The sequence below is a fragment of the Papio anubis genome, chromosome 9, assembly GCF_008728515.1.
Source record: "Papio anubis isolate 15944 chromosome 9, Panubis1.0, whole genome shotgun sequence".
NCBI lineage: Eukaryota > Metazoa > Chordata > Mammalia > Primates > Cercopithecidae > Papio > Papio anubis.
In genome coordinates this window covers 27171460-27187276 of record NC_044984.1, presented here as the reverse complement: position 1 = coordinate 27187276, position 15817 = coordinate 27171460, and the positions used below count along the sequence as shown (strand labels likewise).

At 33.4% G+C, this 15817-nt stretch overlaps 1 protein-coding gene across 16 annotated transcripts in view; it reads right to left on the bottom strand.

Moving 5' to 3' along the window:
- The window catches only part of CCDC91 (coiled-coil domain containing 91), a 375497-nt gene that overhangs the window by 298584 nt on the left and 61096 nt on the right, over positions 1 to 15817 (bottom strand). For 10 of the 16 annotated variants that reach the window (XM_021922136.2, XM_003906161.5, XM_021922146.2 and 7 more), the window contains 2 exons: positions 9133 to 9176; positions 6865 to 6943 (listed from right to left, as the gene is read on the bottom strand). The exons of 1 other annotated variant lie outside the window; for it this stretch is intronic. In XM_021922136.2, the coding sequence (XP_021777828.1) occupies positions 6865 to 6943; positions 9133 to 9162 (109 nt within the window). In that variant the 5' untranslated portion in view covers positions 9163 to 9176. Of the gene's footprint in view, positions 1 to 6864; positions 6944 to 9132; positions 9177 to 11269; positions 11345 to 15817 lie in introns of those variants that run through there. 5 more of the 16 variants (XM_031650368.1, XM_031650369.1, XM_031650371.1 and 2 more) reach the window with 2 other exon arrangements.

Below are 15817 nucleotides of genomic sequence, written 5' to 3'. Positions count from 1 at the left end.
AATTGAGATTCACAGAAGTTACATAGTTAGCTGAGGGCAAAGACAGAACTCTTCACTCCACAACAGGGATATTTGACTCTAACCCACACTATAATAAACCTCATTTTCAGAAGTATAGCAAATAACACTGTATACTTCCTATAATATGCATTAATAAAAACATGAACTACAATAAATTACTGAAAATTCACATCAAGACTAGTATCTATATGTACAGTACTAATTCACAGCTTTATAGAAGCTATCATCTTAGGCATCATTTTTAAAAACTGGCTCCAGAGTAAAAGAACGTGAGTTAATAACCTCGGAGTTAAACAGAATATACAAGACGTAGCAAAAAGAAGGTATGTGACAATTTTCTATTCAAATAATCTTTGTAAAGACACTATGAAATTATTAGACTTCAATAGAAATCTGGTTTATGTCCTGACAAAAATGTCTAATGTAGATACAAAAACAGATGGAAAGTTTTTAAGCATTACCTATATTGCCTACTATAATGCACATATGTGACTATGTAGTAAGTCATCTTCAAATTTTACCTCAAATATAAATCAGACAAATGAATTTGATTAACATTGATTATTACTATGTACAAACTACAGATTAATCTGAAGAAAAATACTGAAACAATTTTTCCTCAAACAAAAATTTGTGGACTCAGGTTCTGAGCTCTCATAGATGTGTAACACAGATTCTACTGGAAAAACAGGGTTAGTAAGGAGAGTAACGGGATATTAATAAAATGACCGATTTGTTGTCCTAGGTTTTCCTGGACAGAATGGAGAATGGAAAAATTGAACCATGAAATCAAAAAGGCATCTGTCTTGCAGGTTTCTCTCTGCCAATGTCTTGAGAAAAATGTTTGAACTTTCCTGTTGGCTTTGTATGCAAATAGCTCCAGATGCAAAGTGAACCACATCTAAGTTATTTGGTTCAACATCTGCTGGTCCAATTCCCATTATTCCTTCTAAAGGGTCAGCCTGTGACAGACAGTTTAGTTTGCCCTCTATACAAGCTGTTTGGAAGGAGCTAATTTGGATTAAAGTATCTATCCGGATAGCTTGTTTTTTCCCTTTGATGGTCAATGCATTCTAATGTGGTCTGTGTAGTGCTACAAGGAACTTAGAAACATATTAGAAAGGACACTATTCAAGGTTTTGCCTCCCACCTCGCCTTCTAGACAATTTATATTTATACAGTTAAACATAAAAAGTGAACAGTTCTTTACAGCACCACCCACATTGTACACAATGGCAACATGACAACACTTTCTGACATAATATTCTTTTCATGTAGCTGCTATCAAAGATTTGAACTTAAAGTTACTGATGAAAGTGTTTGCCAATATTAACAACACATTTCATGAAACATCCTGTCCTTCTAGATGACAGCTTTTATATGACATCACTGAAAATGAAATAAGGTGCACAGCACATGGCATTTGGTGTCTGAAACACAGTACATTTTCAAACGTATGCTAAGTGAGTGAATGAATGAACAAATGAACAAACAAACCAAAGAATTAATTTAACTAAACTCCATGGATTCTGAAACTTAGAGTCTGCTACAATGAGAAAATAAAATAAAAACATGTAGTAATACCAAACTAAGACTAACAGTTCTTAGAAATTGCAAGGTCATGATATAGTCCTTTCAAATCAGTACAGGTTGAGAATTTACATTGGAGAGGGAAAAGGAAGAAATCAGAATATATACACATAAACATCTACATATATATACATGTGCCTATATTATTATACACATATATACATATATACATACATATATATTTGTATATAAGAAGATAGCCATTCATTTTGAAAAGTCTCCGCTCTTATTAGTTTACTAAAAAGTAGAGCATTACTACCCTTATGAACATTTATAAAAGACAGTTACTTGAGAATAATTTCTTTTAAAAGAGATTTCTTAGCCAAAAAAAATTATTAATTTTTTAATAAAATACAGTGCTATGAGTAGCCAACTCAAAAACTTTCTTATGTTAGATGCTCTGCAAAGTTGGAAATTATTTTTCTTTGGAAAAAAATGTTTAGAAAAATAAGTTAGAAAAAAAGAACGCAAAAGAACTATATACTACTCTTATTCCTTCTAGATCTGTAATATATTAAACTAATATTTAGTCTAGTCTCTATTGTTACCTACTGGCATACAGCAGGACCAAGTAAGAGATGAGAAAAGGTCACCAAAACAGCTCTTCTTTCTTTCAGAAAATCTGTGACTGCTCTTATTAATCAAGATTTCCAGGTCATACGTTTGCATTGAGAATGACGAGGAAAGTTAATTGAGCACCAAAAAAAAAAAAAAAAAAGCTTCTTTGAGTAATTAGCCAAGATTTCTGAGATTAACATATTTTTGAAGGCAAGTTTGGTTTTGCCTTCTTTCAACTTATGATAGAAAGACTAATTATCCCCAAAGAATTAAAAATAAGAAGAGTTAACAAAGTAAATCTGCTCTACTCAGCAAGAAATAATTACTAAACATTGTTTATTAAAAAGGCACAGTGCTATGCTAGACATATAGGATTCAACAGGTTTAAAACACAGTCACTGCCCTCCAAATCTCAGACTAACATAGACATAAAGAGATGGGAGTCATACTGATCAAATATTTTAAAAATACAAATTAGACACCCATGTTTATAGCAGCATTATTTACAATAGTCAAAGGCAGAAGCAACTCAGTGTCCATCAACAAATGAACAGAGAAACAAAATGGAATGTTATTCAGGCTTAAAAACGAAGTAAATTCTGATACATGCTACCACATGGGTGAACCTTGAGAACATTATTCTAAGTAAAATAAGCCTGTTACAAAATGACAAATACTGTATGATTCTACTTTATGAAGTATCTAGAATAGTCAAATTCATAGAAAATAGGATCACAGTCGCCAGGGGCTGAGGGGAGAGGGCAATGGGGAGTTGTTTGGTAGACAGAGTTTCAGTTTTACATGTACAATACTGAACTGTATACTTAAAAATAGTTAAGATGGCAAATTTTATGTTATATTTGTTTTACCACAAATTTTAAAAATACAAATTAGCATATGCTAAGGACCAAATAACTGGTACAGAAATAAAAGAACGGTAAACTCAGAAGCAGCAGCAGTTAATGAGATGCAGAACAAAGTCAGTGATAGCTCCATACGTTTTCTTGAAAGAAAAGTAAGACTCAAGTAAGTGGATGGAAGATGAGGTAAGTAATACAATCAGGAGCAATGACAAAAATATAGGAACAGACCATGGGAACACTATGTGGATCACAGTTTGGCTTACAGGCTTCAAGCGGAATAGCATGGAAGGCAATGTGGAGGGTTAGGCTATGAAATAGAGAGGAAAATGCTTAAAGAAAGGCAATTCTCCTTGGATAGCTTTCACTAAAATAAAGTAATAATTTCTACATGTTTATGGAGAGTAAATGAAATAGGAAAAGAGCTTGATAATTTCATATTCATTCATCTCTTATTTACATTCCCCAATTTCTATGATAACAAGGGTGTAAAGACACATTTTACAGGTTAGATACTATAACTTAAGGAGATACAGGCCTAGAGATAATACTTTGTACAAAGCATCAGCATGCACATTTCATTTATTCTTACTGACAATTCATTAATTTCATCATCAACATTGCCTATAAGCTAGCATTTTAAGAGTTCACTATGTAAATAATGCTAATATACAGTAAGATGCATGTCTTGAGGTACCTCAACCTATTGACAGAACTGCAGGCTATACAGACACTTTAAGAAATACATTAATTATCCCAGTTGCTATCACAAAATCTTCCTCCACCTACTCGCCTGTCCTGAAGCAGTAGAATCACTAGGCTCACCAAACCCATCTCACTCTTTATTTAACAAAATCCTTTATCCTAACCCCAAGAATGAAGACTTTTATTTTCCCCAAAAAACTTTTAAAATGTAAACCAAATGTTTCTTGGTTCTCTTCTTGGATTTTAAGCTGTGGTAAAGCTTGGCTAATCATCATCTCTTTTTAAAATATTTTCCATATGGATTATAGACAGCTAAGATAAAGGTAGGTGGGAAAAAAAGGAGAAAATTACTCTTTTCTTAAACTGAAAAGAATCTGCCTTACATCTCTTAAGGGTTCCTATCTTCTCAGGTCTTTACTGTGGAAATGATTACATTATTATGCTAAGTAAGCTGTTCACATCACACTCACCTAAACAACTTCCAACTACCTGAATCAGAGACAGACTTCTCCAGGCAGAGAAAGACAAACTAACAAAGGAAAAAGACAGCTTTGGTTGAGCAAACATGTACCATGTCTTTAACTTCAGCCCTCAGCCATGTTTCTTATTCTCCATTTTGCAAGTCACTGAGAAAATCCAGAAAGAGTTAATTCTTCAGATCTAATTTTTCAAAGGGAGTAAGGGAAAAAAGAGTGTGTGAGTGTGAGTGTGTGCATGTGTGTGTATGCAAGATGACTTGTCCTTTAATTCTAGTTTCGCGAAGGTTTGAGTATTTTACCCACTAATATATAGACATGTGCAGATGTGACATATAATGTTCACTCCTAGAGAACAGGAGTTAATTTGCTCATAATATACAATTCTTTAGAACTTTGCCACCTTATTATTATAATAAAAGAGACTGTTTATGCTTTCATAAAAAGTAAAGAAATACAATTTGCCTTAAACTTCCAATCTACTGAAATCATTCCTCAAAAGCCACTTACGACCATCTATGGTTTTTTTTCTCAGCCTCCAATCTCATTGACCTCTCTAATGCCTTTGGAGAGGTGCCCATAGCTTCTTTGAAATTTTCTACTTCTAGTTTCTGTGTTGCAGCACTAGCCCAAAATCCCCTTACTTCTCAGACCTCTTTTACCTCCTCCTAATTCCCCACCTTTGAACATCCAAATTAATTACTGAACCTTATTCTATCTATGTACTGCTCCTCCCAGCAATCTCCTACAGCTTTAAGTGTCATTATCAACGGGAAAACTCCTAAACCAAGAATTCCAGCCCGAACCTTTCTTCTGAGTTTCAGGTCCCTTAAATATATTATACATGTCTAACATTAATTCATTAAGGCCCCATCTGTCCCAAACCAAGTCTCAAATTCTCTATTTCTGTTCATGGTAACACCATTCTTTCAGAATCAAGACGTGAAACCTCAAAAATCAATTTTAACTCCTCCTTCACTGTCACATCCACACAGTCCTGTGGATAACTCTTTCCAAAAAACCTGAGTTACTGAAAAAGAACTGAAATAGAATCTGAAAGAATACACGCCATCCCTAAACACAGTTACGTGTATCAAATGATAAAACTTTTTAAAACCATTCTGTCATCCACACAATGCAAAGAGTACAGTTGCTCTGCCTACTTTACAATAAACAAATGCAGGACAGCACACTAAAAATCCTGAACCACTATATAAATATAATCTACTATCCCAGTTCTCCCTATCCATTTCCAATGCCATCCTAATCTGTTCATTCATTCAGTTGCTAATTCACTTATTCCCTTTATTCTTTATTCATCCTACAAATATTTATTGAGAACCAACTATAAGCCAGATACTATGTCCCATATTTAAGACATAACAACAGGACAAACAGACATAGTGGCTAACCCACAAAACTTGCTGTCCAACATGAAAGTTAGATAATAGGTGCATGTAGACATCGGAAGGTTTGCTGGGAAGGTGATCCAGAAAAAAAAATTAAAGCAAGAAATAATACTTTTAAAACACAGGAGTTAGTATCGTAAGGGAGTAGAAATGAACACAATGAGAAGCAATAAAGACAATTCCCAGCAAAGGAAATAACACACAGCCCTCAAAGAAGAATGAGCATCCTAACAATGCCATCACCTTTCTCTCATTTGCACTTTTGTTCCATTTATCTTTCTCCCTTCAAAATCTTTCCTCATTCTCCCATATCTGCCTATGGAAATTATATGCACCCTTCAGAGACCAGATCAACTATATAAGAGTGTGTGTGTGTGTGTGTATATATATATATGTGTGTGTGTATATATATATTTCCAGCTGCCAGGTTAGTACTTGACTCAGACCAGGTATGAAAATAAGAATTTGCTAAATAAATGAATGATAAAATCATCATTCTTCCCAAATGACAAATCTATTTCATATTGCAAATATCCATTGCCTACATTATCTACCCCTGAAGTAAAGAACTAGACTAAATTCCATACATCTCCATATCCCCATAGTGCCTAATGCATAATAAGCACTTGATTAATATTTTACAATAAACAACTGTAACATTTGAGGTCTAGGCAGAGCTGCTGAAGAAAAATACTTTCATCTTATAACTTTAACAGATTTAATAGAAAACTGAAAGCTCAAAATACTCTTTTGACATAAATTAATATTAAACATGAAGTCTTCCAAGAAACATCTGTCAATAATGGATTTTTGTATTTAATTTTCAGAAGGCAATTTTAATTTTCAATACTTTTAAGTGATTTTATTGCAAACACACTTTGAAATTTAAATATGTTGGAGATGATAAATTATTTTTGGACTATAAAAAGGAGTCTTTAATGAACTGGACAACCTAAAAATGTTATTGGGCACCTCACCTTCCAAAAACCAAGATAAATTGAAAAATGTAAATTGTATTTTAACTTCATTTAATGTTCCTGACATCATCTTTAGAATCAGGCCTCAACAAAATGTGTTACATAATTCACAATTTGTTATTTTAAAAACCTAAAGAGTAAATCTGCATCACTCCATTTTTCAGATCAGAGAAGGACAAGTAAAAAAAGTGAGAAACAGGGTTTCAAAGAATAGCCAAAAATGTTACACGGGAAAAAAAAAAACAACCTAATTCCTGGATACCAATACCTGTAGGAAAGGCGGCCCAAGGAATAGCAGGAGATGTTGTTTGAGTTTCACCATTTCCACCATCAAAAGTCTCCGCAGCCTATAAAACAAAGGCAAGATTATTTTAGAAGATGTGAAAAGCAGAAATGCTATTTAAGTGATCAAGCATTCCAGTTCTACAGGCATATCTTCTATAATACACCAGACACTTTCATATTCCCTCTAAATTACTGCTTTTTGGTCTTTACTGCTACCACTCCTATCATGACTCGCCACCCCCAGTACCCATGCTTTATTATCTTCAAGTAAAAATTTTCCTTCCTTATTCAAATAACTCTACTGTTAGTCAATAAAATTTTTATTTTATATATCCTTAATCACATTTTCACTTGTAAACTTTATATTTAAGTATTTTAACTTACCACATTTAACCATCTATGTAGAAAAAATATTTGTCTTTAAAAATATATAGACACCAAATCCTTTTAATTAATTAGCACAAGACCCAATTAGAGATTAATTCAAAGAAATAAGATTCGTCTGTCTTGAATAATATACTACCTAGAATTAATAGCATTCAATATTTAGAGAATTCCTAAACCTCAAGTTTTCAATTAACAAGCCGTCCTATTTTGTAACAATTACTGAATATTGAGTTTGTAGGTAAGAGCACAGAGTTTTCTGTCAGTTAGATGCCCAGGTCACAGCAAATTTTCTACTAAAAATTAGAGCCAGAATTTCAGTTTGTATTCTCCATTGAGTTGCCAACGCCTTAATGAGAAGTTAAAAGGGGTAATCTGATACAGGAGCTAAGTGACACAGAATACAGTAGCTATTCTCTACAACTATGCAAAATGAACATATTTTATATAACCAAGGGTAGAGACCTTCCCTATTTATACAGCAGGATGTGGAAAGAAAAAAAAAAAAAGAACCTAATAACTACAATTAAATTGTAATATTGGTTAACCTGTACCTATGCAGTATTGAAAGGAATCAATTTGATGAATGTAACAAAGTGTAATACTGTTACTCTACAGAACACTATCCACTGTGCTTTTTTCCTAAATAATACATGAAGTGTGGTTTAAATAAAGAAGACTATGCCAGACTGTAACCTTCAAATAACAACTTCCAAACAATAAACTAAGCCAGATGGTAACTGAAACATACATTTTCCTCAAAATGGAAGGCATTTTAACAAAAATAAATGTTACATTTCAGTAACATAAATAAGATTCAATCACTCAACAAAACCCAAAACATTAAGCAAAATCCAGAAAGCATACAAAGCGTGCTTTAACAAAAACCAGTTTTAGATGAAACAGAGAAAACAGGCATGTCTATAATCCATATTGACTGATTTTAAAGATCAGCAAAAGAGAAGAAGATCCTAACAAAAACCTCACACCATTCTTTGATGAAATTCACAACACTGAATATATACTTAACATCTTATTTATCCTATTAAGGTCATTAATTACACTCCCTAGTTTTTATAATTCCCTTTTTACCAAATCCAAAGTAGGTAAAATTCTTTAAAAAAAAAAAAAAATCACAGCATTCACTTGATGGTAGTTCCAGGACTTGAGCTCAGGCCTCCTGACTCCTAATCCAGAGATTTTCCTGCAAGACTATACTGGCTCCATAAAAATAACTGGGTTATAAAATATTTCAATAAAATGAACACACACTGAAAAGGATTAAGGAAAAGACAGTGTTTCTTCAGCTAACTATTTCCACTTACAAAGTATCCATTCCTAACCTACTACAATAATCTAACAATACAAACATACTAATTAACTTTATAACCACCAAAAGGCTATGTACTTAATATACTAAATCAACTCATTACAGGTATAACCATGCAAATATGTGACAAGATCTTTAGTACTCATCCATCATCTCACAAGTATAAGCGAGACTCCGTCTCAAAAAAAAAAAAAAAAAAAAAAAAAAAAAGTATTTCCTAATAGACATGTATCCCAGTAAAATCATCTGATGACAATTTTTTAAATCTTTCCTTTAGTGCTTAAATTGGTAGCACTTAATTACCTCAATTTAAACCATTCCTATGGGCAAGTCCAAATGTTCTATAATAATACATCAGTTTTAATTTTTAGAGAGTTTTTATAATTTTTCTGGATTTCATCTTTTTACTCCAGAATTACATTAAAATGATCAAGGAAAGATCATGAATGCCAATGAAATATAATACATTTTCAAAATAGTTTACTCCATTGTAATCCCACAAAGTTAAAACAAACTAATGTAAATAACAGTGCATACCTCAAAACCACCAAAATCATCATCATCCATTCTTCAAGTGGCACCTGAAAAATATAAGATATTGAAACAAGCCCCCACACACACAGTCATTTATGTCAAAATACTCTCCAACTTAAAAGTATACATATTTATTTGTAAATTAAAATTCTTTCTGTCTATGCATTTTTAACGCAAAAAAGAATTTGCAATTGGCTTTTACTTTTTGGCAAAATTAGCAATTTCTGTAACTTTTTCAGCAACCATGTATTTTGCCATTTTATGTTGAGATGCCAGGAGTGGAAAAATATTCTTTTACATTTTAATTTGCTTTTCCCAAATTGGCACTAGCGTTCAATTCAATAATGCTTCCTGCTTTTTGCATCTATTCCTCAGTTGTCTGGCAACATCAGCACAAACTCCAGCTAAGAACAGGACTGTGGTGAGTTTTTGGAAATCTGTCCCCCACCACAAAGGTTCTTCCCTCGGTTTCAGGGCCAACGCTGATTTAGATTTTCAAAATTGATCAGCATTTTTGAGCTGTGGCCACAACTTTTGGATCATTTTGATATGTGTATTTTTAGCTGAAACTGCTTTGCACTTTTGGAAAAATGTGGAGCAAGTTACTAGGCTGATCAAGATAAATCAAGTCATGTATTCATGGGAGATAAGGGATGAGAAAAATACAAAAAAAAAAAAATCCAGAATTCCTCTTTTCTTTACTCTTAAAGTATGTAAGAGAGACAAGCATTCAAATAATATTTGCCTTTTTAGGCCTAAATGTGTGTCATAAAAATGAAATGATAAAACCATTAGTATCAAGGCTTTAAAAAAAAAAAAAAAGGAGCAGCAGCTTTATCAAACAAACCATACAAGAACTAAAAAACCTGAAAAGGTGAAATTAGTAACAGGAAGTACATATTAAAATGAAAAATAAGTTCTCATATAGATTGTTTCTTAATTTACAATTTGGAACCTATAACTGTGAATCTATACCTGCAAGTAATATTCTAGTCAATAATAATTGGTTTCTTTTTCTATCATTCAAAACTGAACATATGACAAAATAATCTGTACAACAAACTCCCATGACAGGAGTCTGTCTTTGTAACAAACCTGCACATGTACCCCTTAACCTAAAAGTTAATTTAAAAAAACAATGTTTCAAATTAAGAAGAAAACTTTAAGTGAACATACCCAAATGTTTAATTATAGTTTCCCTGACTCAGTAATACAAGATGGACTTGATTACAGGAAAACAATCCTTTCCCACTTCTAAAATACAAATAGCTATATATATTAAACTATATGTTAAACAATAACCTTAAGGGCATTTTCTAAGGTCATTTGCTTTAAGTAGTCATCTATATCCGTGCTTTACCTTCTCGAAACTAGTGCTAACACCTTCAAAAACAAAATTCAAAAAACTGTCAAAGAAAAAAACAGTGAAAACATTAACTTCAAGGACTCTTTTAATAGGCAAAGCAAATTATTTTCACAGAAACTCAGTAGGTAATGACACTAAAAAATGTATATTTAGACAGAAACATATTATAAATAGGAAAGGTATTAAATTAAGCAGAATATAATCATGGTATCATTACCATTACTCACAATCTTAGCAATTTGATGAAAATTTTTTATAAAATGTATTTCTCCAAAAATTAAAACTAAGCAGGTCATCCACATATAGCACTTAAAAAATATAAACCAGACTTTCAGAAACTTTTGATGATGCTTAGTTTGAAATGGAACTCACATTATTTTGTGTTGCAAGTGAACAGAAATCTGTATGTGGTTACATTTTTTATGAAGAAATTATGAAAGAAGAGTGATATGGACATTAAGAATTAACCAAGTCAAACTATAAACACCAACTTTCTCTTTCCCGCATGTATGCCATGAATCTCAAGAAACAAAAAATCTTTAGCATCTACATATGCTATACTGAAACAACATGGTTTCAAAAGAATGGAATTTTTAGAGTAATGCTTCTATGTGTTTTCTTAAGTCACTTCCCAATAAATTATATGTAAGGTGATAGAAAATTTGAAAATAAAAATATCCACGTCTAACAATCATTTCAGCTTGTTTGACTGTGGTAATGAACTTAATACCGTCAGTTTCCTAAGTTCTGATTTAGCTCTGCAAAAGAACTTACTAGTGACCACTGATATTTTCCAGACTCCAGCAACTTTTACGTATTCGGTGGCTCACGCCTGTAATCCCAGCACTTTGGAAGGCTGAGGTAGGCTGATCACCTGAGGCCAGCAGCAGTTCAAGACCAGCCTGGTCAACATGGTGAAACCCTGTCTCTACTAAAAATACAAAAAATTAGCCAGGCATGGTAGCACATGACTGTAATCCCAGCTACTTGGGGGACTGAGGCAGGAGAACTGCTTGAACCTGAGAGGTGGAGGTTGCAGTAAGCTGAGATCACGCCATTGCACTCCAGCCCAGGCAACAAGAGTGAAACTCCATCTTAAAAACAAACAAACAAAGAAGCAGATGATAGTCTTCCTTTTATTTTCAAAGAAATATTAATACATTTAAAAAAGCAAATATGTCCCAAGTTTCTTAACGCATAATACTAGAAAAATATTTTTTAAAGCAATAGTCTTTCTCCAAATAATTTAGACTTCAATTCCTGCAATAGTTTATTTCTGAGCATTTTAAATAGGAGAAAATTAACAGCATTGACTTGTAAAAATGAAATTCATAAAACATGAAAATCAACAGTTTTTAAAAGGAAATATACAAATGTGGGCTTTATGTATTTAGCTACTCCAATACATTTAAAATATTTACTTTATCTAAAGTTCATTCCTATCAAGTGTTTTAGAATATTCTGGCATTTAACATTATAGCCCATTAAACTACAAATATTATAAGAATGTAGCAACAGCAAATATATCTGACATCTAAGTTACAGAATCATAAGCCTGGCCAAAACATTAACAGATTACATAATTCATTCTTTTGTGTCATGGCAGAAAGACAGGGGTATACTTCATTATGATTATGAATCTACATTGAAAGTTTTCACAATATCAAGTTCTAACAATTCTCAGACTTCTTTACATCTAAGTTAAATCTCTTTTTTTGCCTTATTGTATTAATTCCCTACTTTGCTAGTATCAATATTTAATACACTGCTGATATTCTAAAAATGTTTTACAAGAAAGACACACAAAAGGACAAAACATATACAGAATATACAATGTTATAAACTTTTATTCAGCAATTCTGTATCAGTTAAGGTCCTCAAAGAACTTATAGTCTGGTGTAGGGAGGAGGGCAGAGTGCAAGAAAAGCATGCAAATACAAATAACACGAGATGTAAAAGAGTCTTAAGAGAGAAGAAAAAATTTCTAAAGTAGGAAGAAAGATTTTCAGAAGATGATATATCTTGTTGGAAGCATCATTAAATGCCAAAGGTAGAATAAGACATTTGAGAAAGATCTGACAGAAAAAGTCAAATGGCACATTAAAACACACATTTTATTCATCTTTATGGAAAGGTATGCCTCTAAGATAACAAAGATTTCTTTTGATTGTTGGCTTCTGCATAAAAACAAGGTCAAAGAGAATGTGAAATGAGAAAACTGCAAGAAATTTCAAAGCAAATACAAGGAAAATGAGTCACTGGAAAAATGAGAATCACATTTATGAATACATAAGAGAATCTTCAAAAGGCTCAGCAGTGGGCAGTACTGAAAGTTAGGGAAAAGTGAAACTCAAAATTAGGAGTCATAGGTATACGCTAAGACCCCTCCCAGAATCTGTAGCACAACTGGGTAACCTACAATTTATGACCACACCAGAAAACTGGAGGTTCGCTCCCTGGACAGGGTAAAGCTGAGGGTCTCCAGGCAGGAAGATATCAACACAGGTGAACTAGGTGAAGTTATATCTTGGGGAGGGGAGAGGGTGGTTAAATATGTAGACCAGTAACTCCAGTCATCTTTCACTACTCAGCAACCAAAACAACAGCAGCTGGGCTGAAACCCCTTATCAGAAGAGCTGCAGATTCTTCTCTGATTAATCTAATCAACCCATGAAAAGGACCTTATCAGATGTTCCACAAAGAAACAGCTCACTCATGAAACACTACTTTGACAAACCCCACCCACAAGCACCAAATTTCCAATTAGCTTCTAATTTTAGTAACAGGCAGAACAGTATAAAGGTTAAAAGAAGGGACTATAAAGATAGATGGATTCAAATTCCAGCTCTGCCACTTACTGTGTACACTGGGCATTTTACTTAAAACACTGTGTGCCTCAGTCTCCTCGTCTATCAAAAATAATAATAGCTAACTCCTAAAGTCAGTACAAGGATTAAATATGTTAAAATATTTGAAGCACTTAGAACAGTATCTGATACATTCTAAGCATTATGTAAGTGCTTGCTACTTTATTAGTGCCTCACTCTTACATGTGAACAGACTATCAAGGATGACCAAAGAAACGAAGAAAGTATCTAATTAAAAAAAAAAAAGAAGAAGAAGAAGAAAAAAAAAAATAGAGACCAAACCATAAAAGAAAAATAGGATGAAATAAACAAAGACTATCCAAGAAAGAAAAAAACAAAACCATAGTATCTTCAGAAAGTTAACAACAGAAGATAGTTCATCCATGAATTAAGAATAGGGTGCCCTAATTTCAGGGGAGAAGATGATTAAGATAGGAGTAAACAACAAGACTGAGGCCTTGGAAATAAAAAATATATATAACTGCAGAAATGGAAAACTGCAGGGTAGAAAATAAAATTAAGGAAATTTTCTTTTAAAAAAGTATAAGATAAAAAAATGGAAAGTCCGAGTAAAAACAAAGTTACAAGATCCAGCCTAGGATATGTAATACCTAATTATTAGGATTCTAGGAGTACTGGAAAGACAGAAAAGAGAAAACAAAAGCAAAGAAATCAAAGCAAAGAAATCATCAACAAAATAATTCAGGAAAATTTTCTAAAACAAAAGGGCATTATATCCAGTAGTGGGTATATCAAGTATCCAAGAGAAAAAAAGAACAAAAACCCACAGCAAGGCACAGCAGAGACAAAGTGAAGATCCTACAAGCTTCCAGAGGGAAAACAGGCTTCATTCAAAGGATCAACAACATAATGGTCTCACACTTCACAACAGCATCACTGGAAGGTTAAAAAACAACGGACCAATGCTTTTAAAATTCTGAAGGAAAATGATTTACAACATAGAATTCTATATTTGGCCAAACCAACATATAATTGGGGGAAGAATAAAGTCATGTTTACATCTGTAAAGTCTCAAAACAATTTTTATTGCACACTTCCTTTAAAAGCTATGGAGTAAACCAAGAGAATAAGACAAGAAAGAAAAAGACATAGGATTAGAAAAGATTCTACTAAAGTGAAAAGCAAAGGGATTTATCCCAGAATAACAGTGAATTGAGTTCCACAATACCTATGTAGCAAGAAGAGATACCTCCAGTCTAGATTGGAGCAGATCAGAAAGCTCCTGAGAGATGTATTCAAGAAATGAAATAGACTAGCTCGTATGTTTTACCACCATGAGTGTAATTTTAAACAATTAGGGGAAAATTCAGAGTTGAATTAGTGACCAGAGAACTAACCAAATGAAAACGGAGAAACTGGCCAGGCGCGGTGGCTCACGCCTGTAATCCCAGCACTCTGGGAGGCCGAGGCGGGCGGATCACGAGGTCAGGAGATCCAGACCATCCTGGCTAACACAGTGAAACCCCGTCTCTACTAAAAAAATACAAAAAATTAGCCGGGCGAGGTGGCAGGCACCTGTAGTCCCAGCTAATCGGGAGGCCGAGGCAGGAGAATGGCGTGAACCCGGGAGGCGGAGCTTGCAGTGAACTGAGATCCCGCCACTGCACTCCAGCCTGGCCCACAGAGCCAGACTCCGTCTCAAAAAAAAAAAAAAAGAAAGAAAACGGAGAAACCAGTATGTAGGAGATGAGGAAGGTGGAAAAGCATGGAGGACACAGAAGACAGCAGTATTTCATAGCAAGCCTTATTACAATTTTAAACTATGAGCACAAAGAAAAAATATGGCATGATGAGCCAACTACCTATTAGTTCTATCAAAATATTCTGAGAAAAACTCAAGAAAGTTTTTCTTTACAAAACTAACCATAAAACACATAAATGCTTTACATTTGCATTTACTCAACAAATAAATTAGGATTTTTCATAATAGTCTCCATTATAACATCTTCCCATATTACAAATATTCATACAAAATGTAATATTGTATCTCTAGACACCAAAGTTGCTCAAAACCTAACCAACCTGCACCTCTCCCCGTCTAAAAAAAAGCCTAATAGAGAAAAAGACATTTGATAACTGACTTCAAAAAATAAAATCTCAAGAGACCACCCAAATTATCTGATCATCCCCAAATATCCTATTAGTTAACACTATTCACTTAGCATTTAACTAAATCTCCATCTGATCTGGAAAACTACTTGCTAACATCCTCACAGTCACAATAATACTTTTCCATTTGATCCTGTTTAATGCCATGTTTCCTAGAAGCGATTTTATTTTCTGACTTTTCTGGGCAAACAGAAATTAAAGAAAACAGAACAAAGGAAATACACACACACTCACTCTCAAACCTCAAAGTTAAGAATAGAAAGCAATTAAGACTGAGATAATTAGAAGAGTCAAAATATGTAAGATCAGAATTTCAGGCTTATTG